At 38.3% G+C, this 17,468-nt stretch overlaps 2 protein-coding genes across 3 annotated transcripts in view; both read left to right on the top strand.

Annotated features, from left to right (window-relative positions):
* Positions 1 to 3,340: 3,340 nt before the first annotated feature.
* septin5b (septin 5b) lies at positions 3,341 to 13,438 on the top strand (the record flags this gene model as incomplete). The annotated part of the gene is made up of 11 exons (XM_081353504.1): positions 3,341 to 3,397; positions 7,466 to 7,556; positions 9,698 to 9,784; positions 9,861 to 9,984; positions 10,076 to 10,210; positions 11,074 to 11,191; positions 11,327 to 11,428; positions 11,991 to 12,087; positions 12,428 to 12,563; positions 12,652 to 12,754; positions 13,210 to 13,438. The coding sequence occupies 11 exons, from the start codon at positions 3,341 to 3,343 to the stop codon at positions 13,270 to 13,272; spliced, it is 1,113 nt and encodes a 370-aa protein (XP_081209630.1). The 3' UTR covers positions 13,273 to 13,438.
* A 2,063-nt stretch (positions 13,439 to 15,501) lies between these two features.
* mctp1b (multiple C2 domains, transmembrane 1b) overlaps positions 15,502 to 17,468 on the top strand; it is a 35,263-nt gene continuing 33,296 nt past the window's right edge. Inside the window, exon 1 of one of the 2 annotated variants that reach the window (XM_081354769.1) lies at positions 15,502 to 16,510. In XM_081354769.1, coding sequence (XP_081210895.1) covers positions 16,049 to 16,510 — 462 coding nt within the window. In that variant the 5' untranslated portion in view covers positions 15,502 to 16,048. The remainder of the gene's footprint in view (positions 16,511 to 17,468) is intronic. The other variant, XM_081354768.1, reaches the window with a different exon arrangement.

The following is a 17,468-nucleotide window of genomic DNA, read 5'->3' as shown; positions in this document are numbered from 1 at the left end:
GAAATCCAGACCTAAATCTGAAAGATTAATGGTCTGGCGTCGACTAATGAAAATCGGCCAGCTCGAGGGGCGGCACCAAGTGTGCATTTGAAAATCTCACTGCACGCAATTGGATAACACTACGACCAATCACAACAATAAGCCCCATACGCTTAACTACCAGCAGAGCTAACTGGTATATTAGGCTCTTGCCATATCCGGTTGGCAAAACAGCAAAGGAACGATTCGAGCGCCGTCTTCTGTTCCTCTTTTAGATAAAAAGCCAAGTCTAACTCGTTCATTGTAGCGGCCAATGCCGTTTCAAACAACTGGTGTTCATCCATAGCCATCTTGCAATGGTTACTAATGACTTCGACGTCACAGCGCTGCCGTCATCGGTTTAGCTCGCCTCTGGCCCGCCTATATCAGATAACCCGATGTGATTGGTGCAGCTTGGACACAAGGGCATATTTAATGAGCATCATTACTCGACACCAGAGTAAACTCGCTGAGCAAATTCAACTTGTGCTCTCGCGAGAACTCTGGATTTCCAGGGTACTTTTTCATTGCAACAACAGATGAAATCCACAATGCTTATGTGTATTATAACAAATGAATGTCACACTGCTTCATAATATAAACACGTTCAAAAGATTTTTGTTGGAAAGAAATTCATACAGTATATTAATTTATTCAACTTCTATTGTGAATGGTAACCAGCCATTTAAATGTTGAGCAGCAAGCTCATTGGCTACAGATGCGACTTGAACCAATCAGCTTGTGCCAAGTAGTTAACGGTGTAAGTATCATCAGCTGGCATGAAGGGCCCATCAGCCTGCGCCATCTAGAGTTTCATGATGGAACTTGGGATTTATATAAAAAAAGATTTCTATTTCAAAACAAATGCTGTTCTCTTAACTTCCTATTTAAGTGCTTAAAAAACGTATCACGGTTTTCACAAAAATATTAAGCAGCACAATGTTTTCAACATTGATAATAATAATTATAATGTTTCTGTTGCAGCAAATCAGAATATTAGAATGATTTCTGAAGGATAATGTGAAAATGTAGCTTTTCCATGTAAAATAATTGTAATAATATTTCAACAATATTACTTTATTTTTGATCAAATAAATGCCAAATGAAAGGCTTCTTTCAAAAACATAAAAAAGATCTTGCCAAACGCAAACCTGGCAGTAGAAAAATCAAGCACAAGACCTCTTTAATATATAATTTTTTTCTTCTAAACATCAATGAGATTATCTGGAGAACCAATTTAGACTTTTGCTTCTCATGTTCTCTAATTTTTTCCTGAAGAAATAAATATATTTTTTCCAATACTAAATTATCTAATGCTATCCACATTTTTAACTCTATGCCATACGTCAGGAATTGTGATTTATTTTCTCCTTGTCAAGATATGAAATAATTTTTGCATTATTCAGGAGATAAGTTGATACTTGATATCCTAGCTCTTCCCAGCTTTGTAATGGCATTGAATTTTTGAAGCTCCAATAAGCGCATCCATCCATCATAAAATAAATCTATCCGACTCCACTTGGTTAATAAATGCCTTCTGAAGCAAAGCGATAGGTTTTTGTAAGAATGTTAATGGATATTATTCTTACAAAAAACCATCGCTTCGCTTCAGAAGGCATTTTTAACCAACTGTAGTCATATGGTTTACTTTTATGATGGATGGATGTGCTTTTTGAAGCTTCAAAAACTCTGACACTATTCAATAGGCCTACCATTACAAAGCTTGGAAGTGCCAGGATATTTTTTATATAACTCTGATTGTGTTCGGCTGAAAGAAGAAAGTCATATACCTATATGGCTTGAGGGTGAGTAAATGATGGGATAATTTTTAGTTGAACTATTCCTTTAAGTCTCTTGAGCTATGGAAGAGTAATAGAAAGCTGCTGAGCAATATGAGGCTGCATGAATCATACACTGTAGTGCAGACCCTCCTTCCTGATCCCATCAAATTATCCAGACTGATGTAAGAAAAGTCTCCTCTGGATCAGATTTTATAGCAGAAAAGGGGTGCTGAAACCTTCTATAATGGATCAAAGGAGGGTCTTTTGTTTGAGGACACAGCTAAGTTTCCATTGAAATGGTCTGACATGTTTCTAACGTAGTTGACCAGATCCTCACTAAACTACATGCAATGTAAGATGGCGTACTGGTCTGGGCCGGGACGGCGTGAGGTAAAAGCAGTAATAATTGTAACGTGTAATTTTTTCATGATTAATCGCACCAAATCAACACATAATCGACAGCCTTAATTGTAACAGTAGCTATCAAATATAGGTTGATTAAAATATCAGCATGTTTTCAATTCAGTGGCCAGCAGTTTCTTTAGATATACCAATATTATTTCCTCAACCAACTTTAAACGCTCAGAGGAAATGTCTCTCTCAATACAGGTCACATTCATTCACTGGCCTACCTCGTTTTTTTTTTTTTTTTTTTCCAACAAAGTTACAATGTCAGCATGTTCCTAATTTAAGCGGCCTTTGCTGTGTTTTTAGAATAAACAAACCGCTCCGTTTCTGACAGAGAGGAACAATTCCCTATAGTCGGGCCTGGTAACCTGTCACAATCTTTCCTGGGCAGTTTTTACAGAGCAGGGTCTCACTATTGTGTTTCTCACCAGACATCTTCCTTTCCACTTTGTCCTCTATGAGGAAAATCACAATCCATGAGAATACATTACATACATGACCTAGATAATTTGAGCACTCAAAGGCTCTCACATACATCCATTCATTCAAACCATTATGGAGAACTACCAACGAGTCTGGATATGACGTTATACTGCCACCATGCGACTCTGTGTTAAAACAACATCAGAACTGTATTATTTTTATTTTTAAATCAATTATTATTATTATTTTATATTTAACTAAATAATTAAATACAGCAACACTGTAGGTATGTCGAATTATTGGTCATTTTGAAAGTGTCCGTTTATTTATTAATACATCCTTTCAGTATTTGTAAATCACATGGTCTTTATTTTATGTAGGCCTAAATATCGATTTATTATCAGTTGTATGTGATCAATGAAATTAATTCTTAAATGGTTGGCCCTATATGATCAGATATAGGTACTGTTCCCCTTCGCATTCGGCAGCATCATAATTATTCCAGCTGTTCTGAAAGCCACAATATGAAACCTACTATGGCTAAACCTCTTCTAATGAATATTAATTACGTAATTATGCAGTTGCGTGGTGGCCGTCCAATAGCAGCAGTATTTAAATAGAGCGTCCAATCAGAAGGCTGGCAAAATGAATATTAATGAGCAAGCCTTCTCCATAGTGGTTTGGGATTTCGCGTTCCGAAAGCGGTCGGGATGACGAGCAGCGCCAGGTACAAGAGCCGAACGGTGAAATCAGGTAAGATGTGGGAAGTATTAACGGTATGTGACTGAAATATCAGCGGAATTTAATAAAGGAAATGTAATGTGTCTGTTTGCATCAATCGTTGTGGATTTCTCAACGCTTGAATGGGCGTCTGCATCCTTCACCTGCTGCGGGCATTTCACATCACACAACAGAGGATGGAGAGGTAAGCATGCTTTATTGTCTGTAATCATCAATATTAATAGTGAGCTGCATTTCTATGAGTTTAACATGGGTTAATCCACATCTGTGAGCATGCATATTTCTGGGACAGTGCTATGAATAGCGGTCCTGCATCATCATCACTCACAGCTTCTATCTACAGCTGTTTGGTTAGGAGAGTAACAAAGAACACCGAAATATCATATTCTGTATATCTGATCAGTTATTTAAGGACTGCAAATATCTCTTCCATCAAATTCATGGATGCTGTCCATTTTCAGAGATGCATGAAACTAATCCTCACCGCCTGCTTTCAGTGTCCCACATTTCACATGTCTCTGTTTAACCTCACTGTAAAGCAGCAGGAGAATTGCATCCATTGCATCATTTGAGAACAATGAGAACGATGCTGATACCATCATCATTAGCCACTGTCTTAAAGTTTTCATTAAATGTCACTGAATCTAATTGCATAACTATTTTAAATTATATGCGTCATGCGTTGATCTTAAAAGAAAGGCCATACTCCACCTCCAACACCATATAGAAAAGTAATAAATTGCATTTTGCTGAAAAGAAAACGAATCATGTTTGATTGCAAATTAGATTATTTGCATTGTGACACTAATACACATTACTATAATGAGAATTGTGTTTAAATATTAGAGATATAAAGTCACAATGCAAAATAATGCATAATAAAATAATAGTCTGTTCTTTTAAATTATTTCACATTCTCTTAAGAAGTGTGAGTTAAGCTGATGTTCATGTGGTCTGCTGTGCACTGGCTTAGGAAATGTCTAAATGTGCACTTAGCTCTCCGTGTGTCCACCTGAGGGCGAACTGTCAGTCGTTCTGGACAACTGATGAAAGTAAAGCTAATGCCTCTTTCTACTAGGAAACATCCAATTCATTTCTTGCGTTAGTTCTCTGTGAACGCCCACGAATGCACACGCTTTCCAATGACTGAGACTGTTGCCAAGTGTGCTTGAAAGCCAAATCCAATATCCATGGCCCTAGGTGAGGATAAACCTCTCTCCAGACAGGCCAAACAATCCTGAAGATGAAGCCAAGCAGGAGTCTATTGTACAAAGACAGATTTGAAGTAGTTGACCTCCACTTTCTGATCCAAACTTGCTATTTTATTTAATCTCAAAAGCAAACTCTACTAATAATAAGTCTTATTGTGTTTGTGTTTGAATGCAAACACAGATTCAAACTTGGCCATTCGGTCATGCACATCCATTCCTTTCCTAGAGATTTGAATATACTCTGCTGTTCTCTAAGATGAATTGGACCAATAAACAGGACCACATTTGCATATTTGTGATGCAAACCAAGCATAATGATTATATATGACAGCAGAGAGGTTTTATATAATAGAATAAATTATGTAATATTTGAAATATGGACCGTGAAGCCTTCAGGCATGACCGCTCCCACACAGACTCACTAAGCACAATGAAACATGGCAGGAATTGTGGGATTGCCCTAGTAATGTAGCACGTGTGGCATACATCAGGCTGGCTGTGAAGGTTGGGGGTGGGGCGCTTGGATTCATTTTTATCCCTTCAGCTATCACATGATTTGGCTTGCCTATGTCCATTTTTTGCATACTGTACAGTTGTTTTGATATGGAAATTAATGTGGTAGTATTAGCATTGTATTATTAAAGGGATAGTTCACCCAAAAATGAAAATTCTGATAGTAATTACTCACCCTCATGTCGTTCCAAACCTGTAAGACCTTCGTTCATCTTCAGAACACAAATTAAGATATTTTTTATGAAATCTGAGAAGTTTCTGAACCAGCCATAGGCAGCAACACCATTGCAACTTCCAATGCCCTGAAAGGTAGTAAAAACATCGCTAAAATAGTCCATGTGACTACAGTGGTTCAACCTTAATGTTATGAAGCGACAAGAATACTTTTTTGTGCACAAAACCCCTCCAAAATAACAGCTTTATTCAACAATCTCTTCTCCTCCATGTCTTTCTCCTATAGGGCTGAACGATATTCTGTTTTAACATCGACATCGCGATGTGCGAATGAGCGATAGTCACATCGCCGGAACATGCGATGTGAAGGGTAACTTTACGTTAGTAGCACCCATAGTGTAAGAGAACGGTAGCACCAGGGTAGCACACAGTAAACACCAGTTTGTTGTATGGCTTTTTGCTGGGGTGACATACGCGTTCCGCGTGCCTGCACAGTGATTGGTTCGCTGTGCCGCAGCTCACCGCTCACAGCCAACATTCACTGGCAATCCTATAGCTAAAAATGCGCGACGAAGAGGATCCGCCGCAAAAAAAGTCAAAATCAGCTATTTGGGACTAGCCTATTTCGTCTACAAAAAGGAGGATGTTGACCAAAAAGAGGTAGGCTACTTTGCTGGAGTGTTATTAAGTTGTGGATGGTTGTCTTAAAAAAAAAAGTCGTTTCGTGTTCGCATTTATGAGGAAAAAAACAATGTTACGTGACATTATGGACTCGTCACGCGGCCGTTATGAAAGCGGCACTAAAAGACTGCTTTAAAACTTTCACAGAGACCTCAAACAGAAAGCACAAAGCCTTTCTTTAAAACGAATTTCGTTTTGTATTAATTGTATCTTAATTTTAATCAGTATTTCATTATCCAATTTCCTGGATTTAATAAATAGCCTAAAAATTAAATATAGCAGCCAGCGCCTGAACTGGAGATTAAGCTATCATCCATGAACCGAAACTCAGCATAAAAGGTAGCCTACTCGCCTCACACACCGAAAAATAACATAAAAAAAAAAAATAGAAATATAACTATTATCTACAGAATAAAAAAAATTAAAAATTAATCTGTATGAAAAGTGCATTTCTCCCGGTCACTGCTGCGAAGATCGCGAGTCAGTAGGCTATTGTCAACTACATCTTTACAGAAAACACTTGTTTATTAATCAACAATTAAAATGTTTCATTATAATATTTTACATACTATTAATAATCATTACTTTTGCTGGTTCTAGGTGCCGTTTACATGAACGCGTCACTGAATCAGCACAGAAAACATAATTTTTCGGGGCCTAGAACCTGAAGAACGTTAGGTCCTGTATAGAACGTTCACCGAAATTCTGAGAGAAATATGTTTCTGGAATAAAATATTAGCCTACGTGGCCTTTTTGTCACTTGTAATGAAGCTTGCTTATTAGTGAAATTATTAATAACATGGAATGGTAATTATTGACTTTAGCCTGGATTGATGGCTCGCGATATATATCGTTGGGAAAAAAATATCGCAATGTAATTTTTTTTCCAATATCGTGCAGCCCTATTCTCCTACGCTGTTGACGTAGTGTAAAGAGAGCAGTGCTTCCTGGTTCTGCGTTAGAACGTAGGCTCACTATTGGCCGACGCTGGTCATGTGAGTACCAAGACACATGCGTGTGAAGCTCTTTACACTACGTCAACAGCGTAGAAGAATGACATTGAATTCGTTCATGTCACGTCACAATGTCACGCACTTAGGGCGTGTGTCCGAATCCACTTTTGCTAGTTTAACGACGGGAAAATGGTCGGCGCTTCCAGCGCATGGTCTAAAGGGTTGTCCCTATTCTCATAATGAGTAACGTTATTTTTGTTTTGTTTTTGCGCACAAAAAGTATTCTCATCGCTTCATAACCTTAAAGTTGAACCACTGTAGTCACATGGACTATTTTAACAATGTTTTTACTACCTTTCTGGGCCTTGAAAGTTGCAGTGACGTTACTGTCAATTGGACAGAAAGATTTCATCTCTCAGATTTCATCAAAAATATCTTCATTTGTGTTCCAAAGATGAACGAAGGTCTTACGGGTTTGGAACTACACGAGGGCGAGAAATTAATTACACAGTTTTGGGGGAACTAACCCTTTATATTATGCCATTATAATCCAATTTCTCAGGAAAAAGAGTATGTCGGCTTCGCCACCCTCCCAAACCAGGTTCACAGGAAGTCGGTCAAAAAAGGCTTTGATTTTACACTCATGGTGGCAGGTGAGTTTCCTTATCACCCGTGTTGTTATTGTTAACTAAAACTAAAATTAGAACTATTAAATATTGTATTCCGTCATTGAAATTAAGCTGAAATAAAACATAAATATTGGATGAAAAACTTGGGACCTATTAGGTGTTAGAACACAGATGTGTGTCCGCAGTGTGTATAAACAACCAGCTTATAATGGTACAAATCCACCCACTCCTTTTTAATAATCCCCATGAATCATAAACAGTCTCTCCAAACGAGTGGTTCCAGAAGCCCCGCCCATGACTGGTGACGATCTGCCCTATTAGCATAGATCCCGCCCTGAGTGAGCCGCAGTGGTCCGTCCATTTCTGTTTCCTCACCGTAGCAGCTGGAGATATACAAAGTCTGCACCAAAAAAACATTACAAATGTTCTGTTATTGGATGTACCAATGAACATAAGAGTCTCCAAAGACTCCCAGCATCTGAGCCACTGAGGACACCGTAGTTGAATTTCATTTATGAAGGTAACATGCCAAAGAAAGTCGTTAAAGTGTTATAAATTTTGCCAAATCATTTTACGCCAGACTGCTTCACAAACGAGGGTCAGTTCAATGCTGGATTTAAACAAAAGTTGTTTCTGAAATTTTTTTGATTTACATGATGGTACATGCTATGAGCTGAATCCATTTAACGCCACAACAGCTACATAAATGTATTCCCTAACCATTCAGAATCGTCCAGTTGCATTTCTAAAAGTTGTAACTGAGTCTCTCCATCAGTGTCCGATGTAAGGCTGAACAACACTACTGAAAATTTCTGACATTTTGGCTATGTGATATTCTTCATTTTTGTTGTTGTCAGAGTATCCGAAGCATGAGCTGTAAAGGCTCCGCCCTCTTCTGGAAAGCGGGGCGGGGAGCAGCAGCTCATTTGCATTTAAAGATATATGTAGAAAACAGCATGTTTTCCCTTCCACTCCTTAAATGGGCAATAACAACAAGGTATAATAAATGATCTGTTGGGTATTTTAAACTGAAACTTCACAGACACATTCTGGGGAAACCTGAGACTAATATTACATGCTTCTTGCAATGACAGGCGTGAGGGCGGGGCAAACTGAGATCATCCAATATCAAACCACAACAATCCAACGATCCAATCAATTCCTGATAGACAAAATCAAGTCCTGCCGTAAATTTTTTCCTCATTCCAGAAGCTGCCACAATGGAGAAGAAGAAAAGATTATTGCAACTTCCGTTTCATGCTGACTTGAAAAAAATCTTCCCTTGAAATAAAATAAGTTTAAGTTCAATTACTAAAATGACTAAAATAAATATAAAATAAAGCAAAATAGAAATATAAAAAAGTCACAAAATTACTTGAATGAAATTAAATGAAAGCTGAAAATATAAAAATACGCAAAATATGACTGAATACTATGATAATATATAAATAATATATAAACAACACTGCTTATCACCAAAACAGGAAGTAAAAAGTATTTTTGCCACTTTTAATGATTCAGCCCTAGTGAAAAATAAATATACCAAAATGTATTTGAAAATGTTATGCTAAGTATACTAGAAAAACATTTACATATTTATGTAGTTAATATAAATACCCTGCAATTGTACTGTTGGTATACTAAATTGATATACTTAAAGTTTGCTTAATTGGAACAACAAATTTTGTACTTAATGCACTTTAGTTATCCAGAAATAGTGCTGAGGTCCAACTAAAGATATACATAAGTATATTTGATTGTGTTTAAATAGAACTATTACAAGTATACTTTAGGTACACTTTAAATATCTTACATTTAACGATTAATATTATACAGTGGTCATGATATCCTTACAAATAGTGATTTTAAAACACATGTTAGGCTTAATATTAAGAAATGTTCATTGTGCAATGAAGATTAATTATAATATTTATATCAGTAAATCTTAAGTGATATGTCAATAAATATGTTAATAGATTTGTACTATAGGCTACATAGTACGAAATAAATATATTTTAAATACATTTTAGTCTAGGTTTTTTTCACTATATGGAGATTACGGAGAGATGACAGAATTCAATCGTGCCTCGACCACATGAGTGTGACATCTCAATGTATCTGGGCCATACATGCATTTCTGAATGTTTAAACTCCATGTTTTCCAGGGGAGTCTGGTCTTGGAAAGTCCACCCTCATCAACAGCTTGTTCCTCACAGATCTGTACAAGGACAGGAAACTCCTGAATGCTGAAGGTATATTTCTACTCCCATGCTCACAAATTTTACTGCAATTTAAATAAAGTCATCAAATAGGTATTCTGTTGATTAGAGCGTATCAATCAGACTGTGGAGATCATCAAACACACCGTTGACATTGAGGAGAAGGGCGTTAAGCTGAAACTGACCATTGTAGACACACCAGGTTTTGGAGACGCTGTCAATAATACGGAGAGGTACGTACGTACTTAGAGTTTACCACAGATTTGTTCATTCAATTATTGGTAGTTTTTCTGCTAATCTGACACTTTTCTCTCAACCCTGCAGCTGGAAGGCCAATACTGACTATATTGACCAGCAGTTTGAACAGTATTTTCGGGATGAAAGTGGCTTAAACAGGAAGAACATCCAGGATAATCGTGTTCACTGCTGCTTGTACTTCATCCCTCCATTTGGCCATGGGTAATATGCCTGACTCTATGAGCCCTATTTTAACGATCTAAGCGCATGGTCTAAAGCGCACGGCGCAAGTGCACTTAGGGCGTGTGTCCGAATCCACTTTTGCTAGTTTAATGACGGGAAAATGGTCGGCGCTTCCAGCGCATGGTCTAAAGGGTTGTCCCTATTCTCATAATGAGTAATGGGTGTGTTTTGGATGTAACGTGCAATAAACAAATCAGAGTCTCATCTCCCATTCCCTTTAAAAGCCAGTTGTGCTCGCGCCATGACGAATTCGCTATTTAGATGACGGAATTTGCAAGTGGAAAGACTGAACGCTTCTCTAGAGCGCAAACGGATCTTCTCGTCCACGAGGTTAAAGCGAGCAAGCAGAACATCTACGGGACAAGCCGGATTCCACCATATCTTTATGTACACAATATCTTGTACATTATAATCCTTATTTAAAAATGTTTGTGTGCTGCTGCGCGTGCCTGTGTGTGTAGTAAGCAAAGTGGACGTGCGTTGTGGACCCGCCATTGAATACCAAAAAAACATCTCTTTAAATATAGAAAAAAAAAAAACGTTGCTATTTTGAGGCAACTGAAATAGACTGCGCCATTGACTTTAGACCAGGTTTCAGATGGTCAATGGCGCAGTCTATTTCTGTTGCCTCAGAATAGCAATGCGCCAACAATGCAGCAGAACACACCTCATTTTCAGACCAGCACGCCAAAGGTCGCACAAATGGGCGCAAATGCATTTGCTATTTAAACAGCGTGGCGCAGAACGTGAAAATGATAATTGTGTCAGGCTGAAACTAGCAAAAAACACTTGCGTCGTGGCATATTGCGTCAGGTGTATATATCTGTCTACTCTCCTCCCAGGCTGCGGCCCGTGGACGTGGAGTTTATGAAGGCTCTGCAGGACAAAGTGAACGTGGTTCCACTCATTTCCAAGGCTGACTGTCTGACGCCAGCGGAGATGAGGAAGATGAAGGACAGGGTAAAGCAGATCCACCTCCACCTCAGCCTGTTTATACATGCACACGCTCAGTTCACATTCATACGCACAGCGTGTCCTTGCTCGATAGTGTCAGGGCTTCTGACGTAACGAATGTTTTTGATCCTTCTATTCAAGGTGAGAGAGGAGATTGAGAAGTTCGGAATCAAAGTGTACCAGTTCCCAGACTGTGATTCCGATGAGGACGAGGAGCTCAAGCAACAGGACCGAGAGCTGAAGGTCCGTTTTATGACTTATAAATGGATGCATGAGTACTTAATGATTCAACATGAAAAATTATGTTTTCTGTTCCATCCAAGGCTGATGTCTGGTTGCAACTAGCTGAAATAAAATAAGCGTAATTTGCATTTAACGTTTAATTTATTTCAAGTAACCTACGTTTTTTAAAGATTTAGCTTAAACCCTGTCAAAATCTTCAAAAAAATTGCTATAAACTCAACTCTTACTGGAGAACCTGACTAACTAACTAACTAATGTAAACTTTACCCCCGGTCTCACAGACCAGGCTTAAGCTAGTCTCAGACTAAAATGCATGTTTGAGCTGTTTTAACTGAAAGCAACTTACACTGATATATCTTAAAATATGTCAGTGCCATTGTTTTGTCTCAAGATGCACACCAGTAATGTTTTTTTTAAAGGCACATTTATAAAAGCCTTTTTTAAATGTCCTAATTAAACTAAGGCCTAATCCTGGCTTAATAAGCCCTGTCTGTGAAACCAGGCCTAAAAGTATTCAAACTTAGAAGCAAGAAATATAACTCTCTATGTTTTGTGCTTTTAGGAGAGCACTCCATTTGCTGTGATTGGAAGCAACACAATAGTGGAGGTCAAAGGTCAGCGGGTGAGAGGGAGACTTTACCCATGGGGCATTGTGGAAGGTCAGTACAAATCTGTGCTTGAATATCTAGAATAGAATAGAATAGAATCTTTATTGTCATTATACACGTATTGTATAACGAAATTTGGATGCAATCTAATCAGTGCAACATTAAACAAAGTACAAATATAATATACTAATAAAATAAATAAAATAAAAATAAAAATTCTAAAGAGAATAAAAGAATAAAACACATATATATCTCCCAAAAACACAACACATTTTGCATTTTACATTTCTACATTTTGGCACAAGACAAACTCTTTACATACATCAAACGTAAGACTTCAAATGTATATAATTAACCAACTAGATCAATTTCAACCCCCTTTTCGTCACAGTGGACAATCAGTCCCATTGTGATTTCGTCAAGCTGAGGACCATGTTGATTCGCTCACACATGCACGACCTGAAAGACATCACGTGTGACGTGCACTATGAAAACTACAGGGCGCAGTGCATACAGCAAATGACAAGGTAAGTCACAATGGTTTTTCCAAATATATTACTAAACACAATAGGAAAAACTACTCAGTTCACTTATGAAATGTTCTGTTTTCACCAGCAAACTGACCCAGGATAATCGCGTGGAGAGTCCCATCCCGATACTACCACTGTCCACCCCTGACGTAGAGACAGAAAAGCTGATAAAGATGAAGGATGAAGAGGTCAGCAGTCCTGCTTAATCTAGCTATTTCATTTCTTAAAGGGATAGTTCACCCAAAAATGAAAATTTTGTCATCATTTACTCACCCTCAACCTGTGTGAGTTTCTTTCTTCTGTTGAACACAAAAGAAAATATTTTAAAGAATGTTGGTAACCAGACAGTTGACTGTAGCCATTGACTTCAATGGATTTTATTCCTACTATGGAAGTCATGGGGTCCATCAACTGTTTGATTACCAACATTCTTCAAAATATCTTCTTTTGTGTTCAACAGAAGAAAGAAACTCATACAGGTTTGGAGGGTGAGTAAATGATGACAAAATTTACATTTTTGGGTGAACTATCCCTTTAACTTTCTAAATGTGTCCCTGAGCACAAAGCTAGTCAGGAAAATAGTATTTTTTTGACATTTGCAAATGCTGAATCTGCCTAATATTGTTCACTTTGTCCCTTACAGTTACGGAGGATGCAGGAGATGCTTCAGAAAATGCAACAGCAGATGCATGAACAGGACCTGTGAATCTATTCCTGCACAGAAACGGCTGATTTATACTTCTGCTTGTCTGCAAGCAGACACATAACATTTTTACATCACACTGAAGGATATGCAGTAGTGAAACAAACAATCACACAAATGTATTTGTATGTTAAAACACAATACACAGATATGAATGCATGTGTTGAGCACTGCGGTTAACAGGGTCACTTCTGAGCCTGATATTTAAAACCAGGCTCAAGTAGAAATATTTAGTTTAGCTAAATGATTTAGTGATTCGTTCATTTTCACACTTTGTACAGTCTGTGATGCTGTATGACTGTTTCCATGGCAAAGACTGCTTTATTCACAGTAGACATGGCAAATGTTCTGTCTTGTTCTATTTTTTTGTGTGACCTGTTTCTATCTCATTTTAAAAATTATTTTTTAGTAATTAGCGTGTGCGCGGGTGTGTGTGCCGATTTGCTTGTGGAAAACTAAACATTTGAGTGATTTTCTACTTTTGAAGCAGCTATACCAACAAAGTCATTACATTTTGAACGAGGTTTACGCAGTTACGAAGTATCAACATTTGCTGTTAATAGCAAACCCTTTAACAGTATTATTAAACCTTAATTATTTTTTAATTGTTTATTGATTTACTTGTCTCTGAAGGCCTAATCAGAGCACCCTTCAGTTGCAAACTTTGCTGTATGTTAAAGAGAATTTTCTCAGATCAAACATGTTTGTTTTCTTTTATCAACTGCACATAAAAAAGTAATTCTTTTTGACAACTTGTATAATTCTGGTTATAATATCAAGCGTAGCGTTAGTTCTGGCAGGTCACGTTAGTCAAGCTCGCATCAGCTGACTCTCAGCTGATCCACATCTACCTATAGGAATACGACGCCTATCACTGTATACATATGATAAGCTCCTTCGGTATTATCAGCAGCTATCGCGTTTCTCAGGAGCGAATTACCCTCCTCCATCCCCAGCTCCTCCTCTCGCCCAGTCAAGATTTGGCATTCTGATTCCCCTTGAATCAGAATAAATTCTCGAATTATGTTGTATTTTAAAATCTTGAATTAAATATATTTGCATACATTCATGTTGGTTCTGTTTACCCCAAGGGGGGTTATTGCTGCTCTCCCTACTCGTATCCAAGCTAGACTGCATGGATGCGCAGGGAGTTCTCGCCCAGAACAGAACCATACCGCCAATCCAAACTGTATGCTAATTGTCAATCGTATTTGACGATAGTGGTCCTGACAGAAATGCCATTTAAGACAGCTGCTCCAGCTCTAAAATACCAAATTATTTGTAATATTTAAAAAATAAAAATAGATATCAGACCATCTTTATCAGTAAAAAGGCTCTGAGATATTTTAATATCACCTGTTGTTGGTTTTTAGATGGATGCACTGAGATATTGATTTGTATGGCCTGTATGTGTTTACTCAAGCTATTCCTATGAGCATGATAAATGCACCATCTGTCATAATTCCTTTGACAAATAAACATCCTCTGTGGTAGAGCCTGTCTGATCTGTACATCTTTTCATCATTGTTAATTTTTTTTTTTTTTTTTTTTTTTGATTGCTCATTTCCAAATTCACATTTCATGGAAGCCTATGTTATTTCGGTACATCACCATGTATTAATATATACAGAAGTGTAAAGTCCAGGATCAGAAAGTAAAAGTCCCAATCACCTGGATTTGCTAATTAGCTTTTCAGCCATGAGATAGAACTAATTAGTGAAATCAGCTGGCTGAGTTCATGGGTGGAATAAATATAGGGCAGGACTTTTACTTTCTGACCCCTGGACTTTACACCTCTGCAAACAGTTGGAAAGTATAATTTAAAGTATGTTGAAACTAAAATGCATGTGCTAAAGGTGGGGGGTTTAAATCATCCCAGTGACTCGAATCTTTCGAAAGATTCGTTCAGTGGGACAACAGTAATCACTCCAAGTCGTCGAGTAAAACAACTGTTAAAAGAAAATCTAGAAAGATTTTTTAACATCATACGCATCCCTCACAAATTACAACAAAGCAAATTGGCCTATAATTTTCCATTCCTTTTGTTAACTAGCAGAAAATCCACACGAACGTTCATTCACGGATCACGAACCCGTTTAGAAACCCAGCAAAGAGGGCGTATTCGTTCGGCAGTTCCAACCAATCAAATATTCCTTCCATAACCCGCAGTCGAACGCTATTGGTTCGCGCTACAATCAGTCTTTGAACGCTGTCTTTGAATGGAATGTGAACGAGAACGGTTTTGTTCAAGGTCTAGTAGTTCACAAAAAACACGATCCACCAGGGTGTGCAAGTACACTGTGCGTAAAATGTGCCAGTCACAAGTTTATCTTGTGGTAAAAACATACACATTTGCATTATGATATGAACATTCTTTGATCACGTCGTATCAGATTAACATACCACGGCGTAGGAGGAGTTTAACAGAATTGCATGTAAATAAAAGCTCGGCGGGCAGGAACACCTCATGCATGAGACATAGCCTACAGTATTTATGAAGTATGGGTAACTGCAACTTTTTTTAAATACTGGGCGTGGATAAGGGCTACAGGCTGGGGGACGATCTTGTTTTATGAAACATAAAGGTTTGCAGATGTGGTGTGGAGGAACTTATGCCTCTCCATCACTCTACTTCCGCATCAAACACGTTATTAACACTCAACATGTCCTGCTGAGCACAACACTGAAGTAAATGCCATTTGCATTGGTTTGCATGTTTTTAACATAACCTGACAGAAACATCTGACTGGGACACAGCAGCAGACTGCAGAGAGATCATATGGAAGGGAAACTGGACATGGATGATGTTCCTCCATCCCATCAGCATCAGCGGGGCTTGTGGAAATCCTTCCACGGCAAAGCCAAACTCACTGGCAGCCCCAAACTGGGCAAAAAGGAGAGAAAGCAAGAAAGTGGGTTTTGGATATTTAAAAAGAAACGACTAAATGGTTTGGACCGAGCGATGTCTTCGTCACAACCCAATCTGCCCAGCGCAGCGACAGCTCTGGATGACGGTGACAGCGGGAGGACGCGCTGCGGCGTGCGGGAGCAGAGTGTCGGTGAGGCGGCAGCAGCAGCAGCGTCGCTCGGTGCGGAGATCCAGATGCTGAAAAGAACCGTCAGCTCCAAACCGTCACTCTCCCAATTGGTGCAGTCTCAACATAAACCTGCACCGCAAGGGTCCACATGCATTGATGATGCTGTGATGGATAGTAATGAAGAACAGGTCAAAAAAAGTGTGGTAAGATGTTTCAGTTTTTTTTTTTTTATTTCACTGCAGTAGGCTAATAAGTGATGGATGCAGTTTTTCGTTTTTTATTGGATCCTATACAACTTGACAGCTAGTTTGTCTACATTACATTTGCAGATGTTTTAGAAATCACTCTGTTTTTTTTTTTTAATAGAGTGAGTATTCAAAAGTGGAACAGATTTTTGGTAAATTTATTATGGATAACTGAGCCCTCAGGGATTTGTGATGCCACAGACAGCCCTCCTAAATGTGAATGTATTCAAATCATATTTAATGTAATTCCTATTTGACAGTGATCGACTTTAACTTTTAAGGTCATCAGTAAAAGTGAAACAATGAATTTAGGCCTTTTGAAAATATGTTTGCTGCAATTGAAATACATTAAATGCATTTCCGTATATAGAAAGTGATAAATAACAGTCAGGTTTCTGTTGGAAAAGCAATGTCATATTAGTTTAAGCTGGTTTTTGTAACCTGGTAGCTGTTTTGTTTCAGGTTTAAGGTGATCTGCCACTCTTCACCAACTTGATCAAGGTGTGCAGGTTAATCTCGACCACGTCAGCTTGACTGGCATGGTTCAGCTAGACACCTTGTAAAACCAGGGTAACACATAGGCTGAAATCAGTTAGATGTTAAAGCTTGATCACATCCACCAGGATGATGTCAGAGATACATTTTTAGATTGGATTTAAAGGGCAATTGACTATTAAGCTTATTTGCCTCACCTTACCCGATGTCCCACTTTTGCTGAATCCAACTACCAACTTTGAATACAATCAAGCAAAAACCAAGTCCATTGCAAGTCCAAATCTGGTGTCAATTCAGAACTCCTGGAATGCTCACTAGACAATCACTTTGTTGCATGTATGCTTGTGTATATCCTTGCCCTTGCACACTGTGGCAAGGATCTCTCACGGGAGCAACAGTGAAGAAAGAAAGAAGACCAGGC

This window comes from Scardinius erythrophthalmus, assembly GCF_964197995.2.
Source record: "Scardinius erythrophthalmus genome assembly, chromosome: 23".
Lineage (NCBI taxonomy): Eukaryota > Metazoa > Chordata > Actinopteri > Cypriniformes > Leuciscidae > Scardinius > Scardinius erythrophthalmus.
The sequence above is the reverse complement of the archived record's forward strand: the minus strand, read 5'-3'. Positions and strand labels throughout refer to the sequence as shown.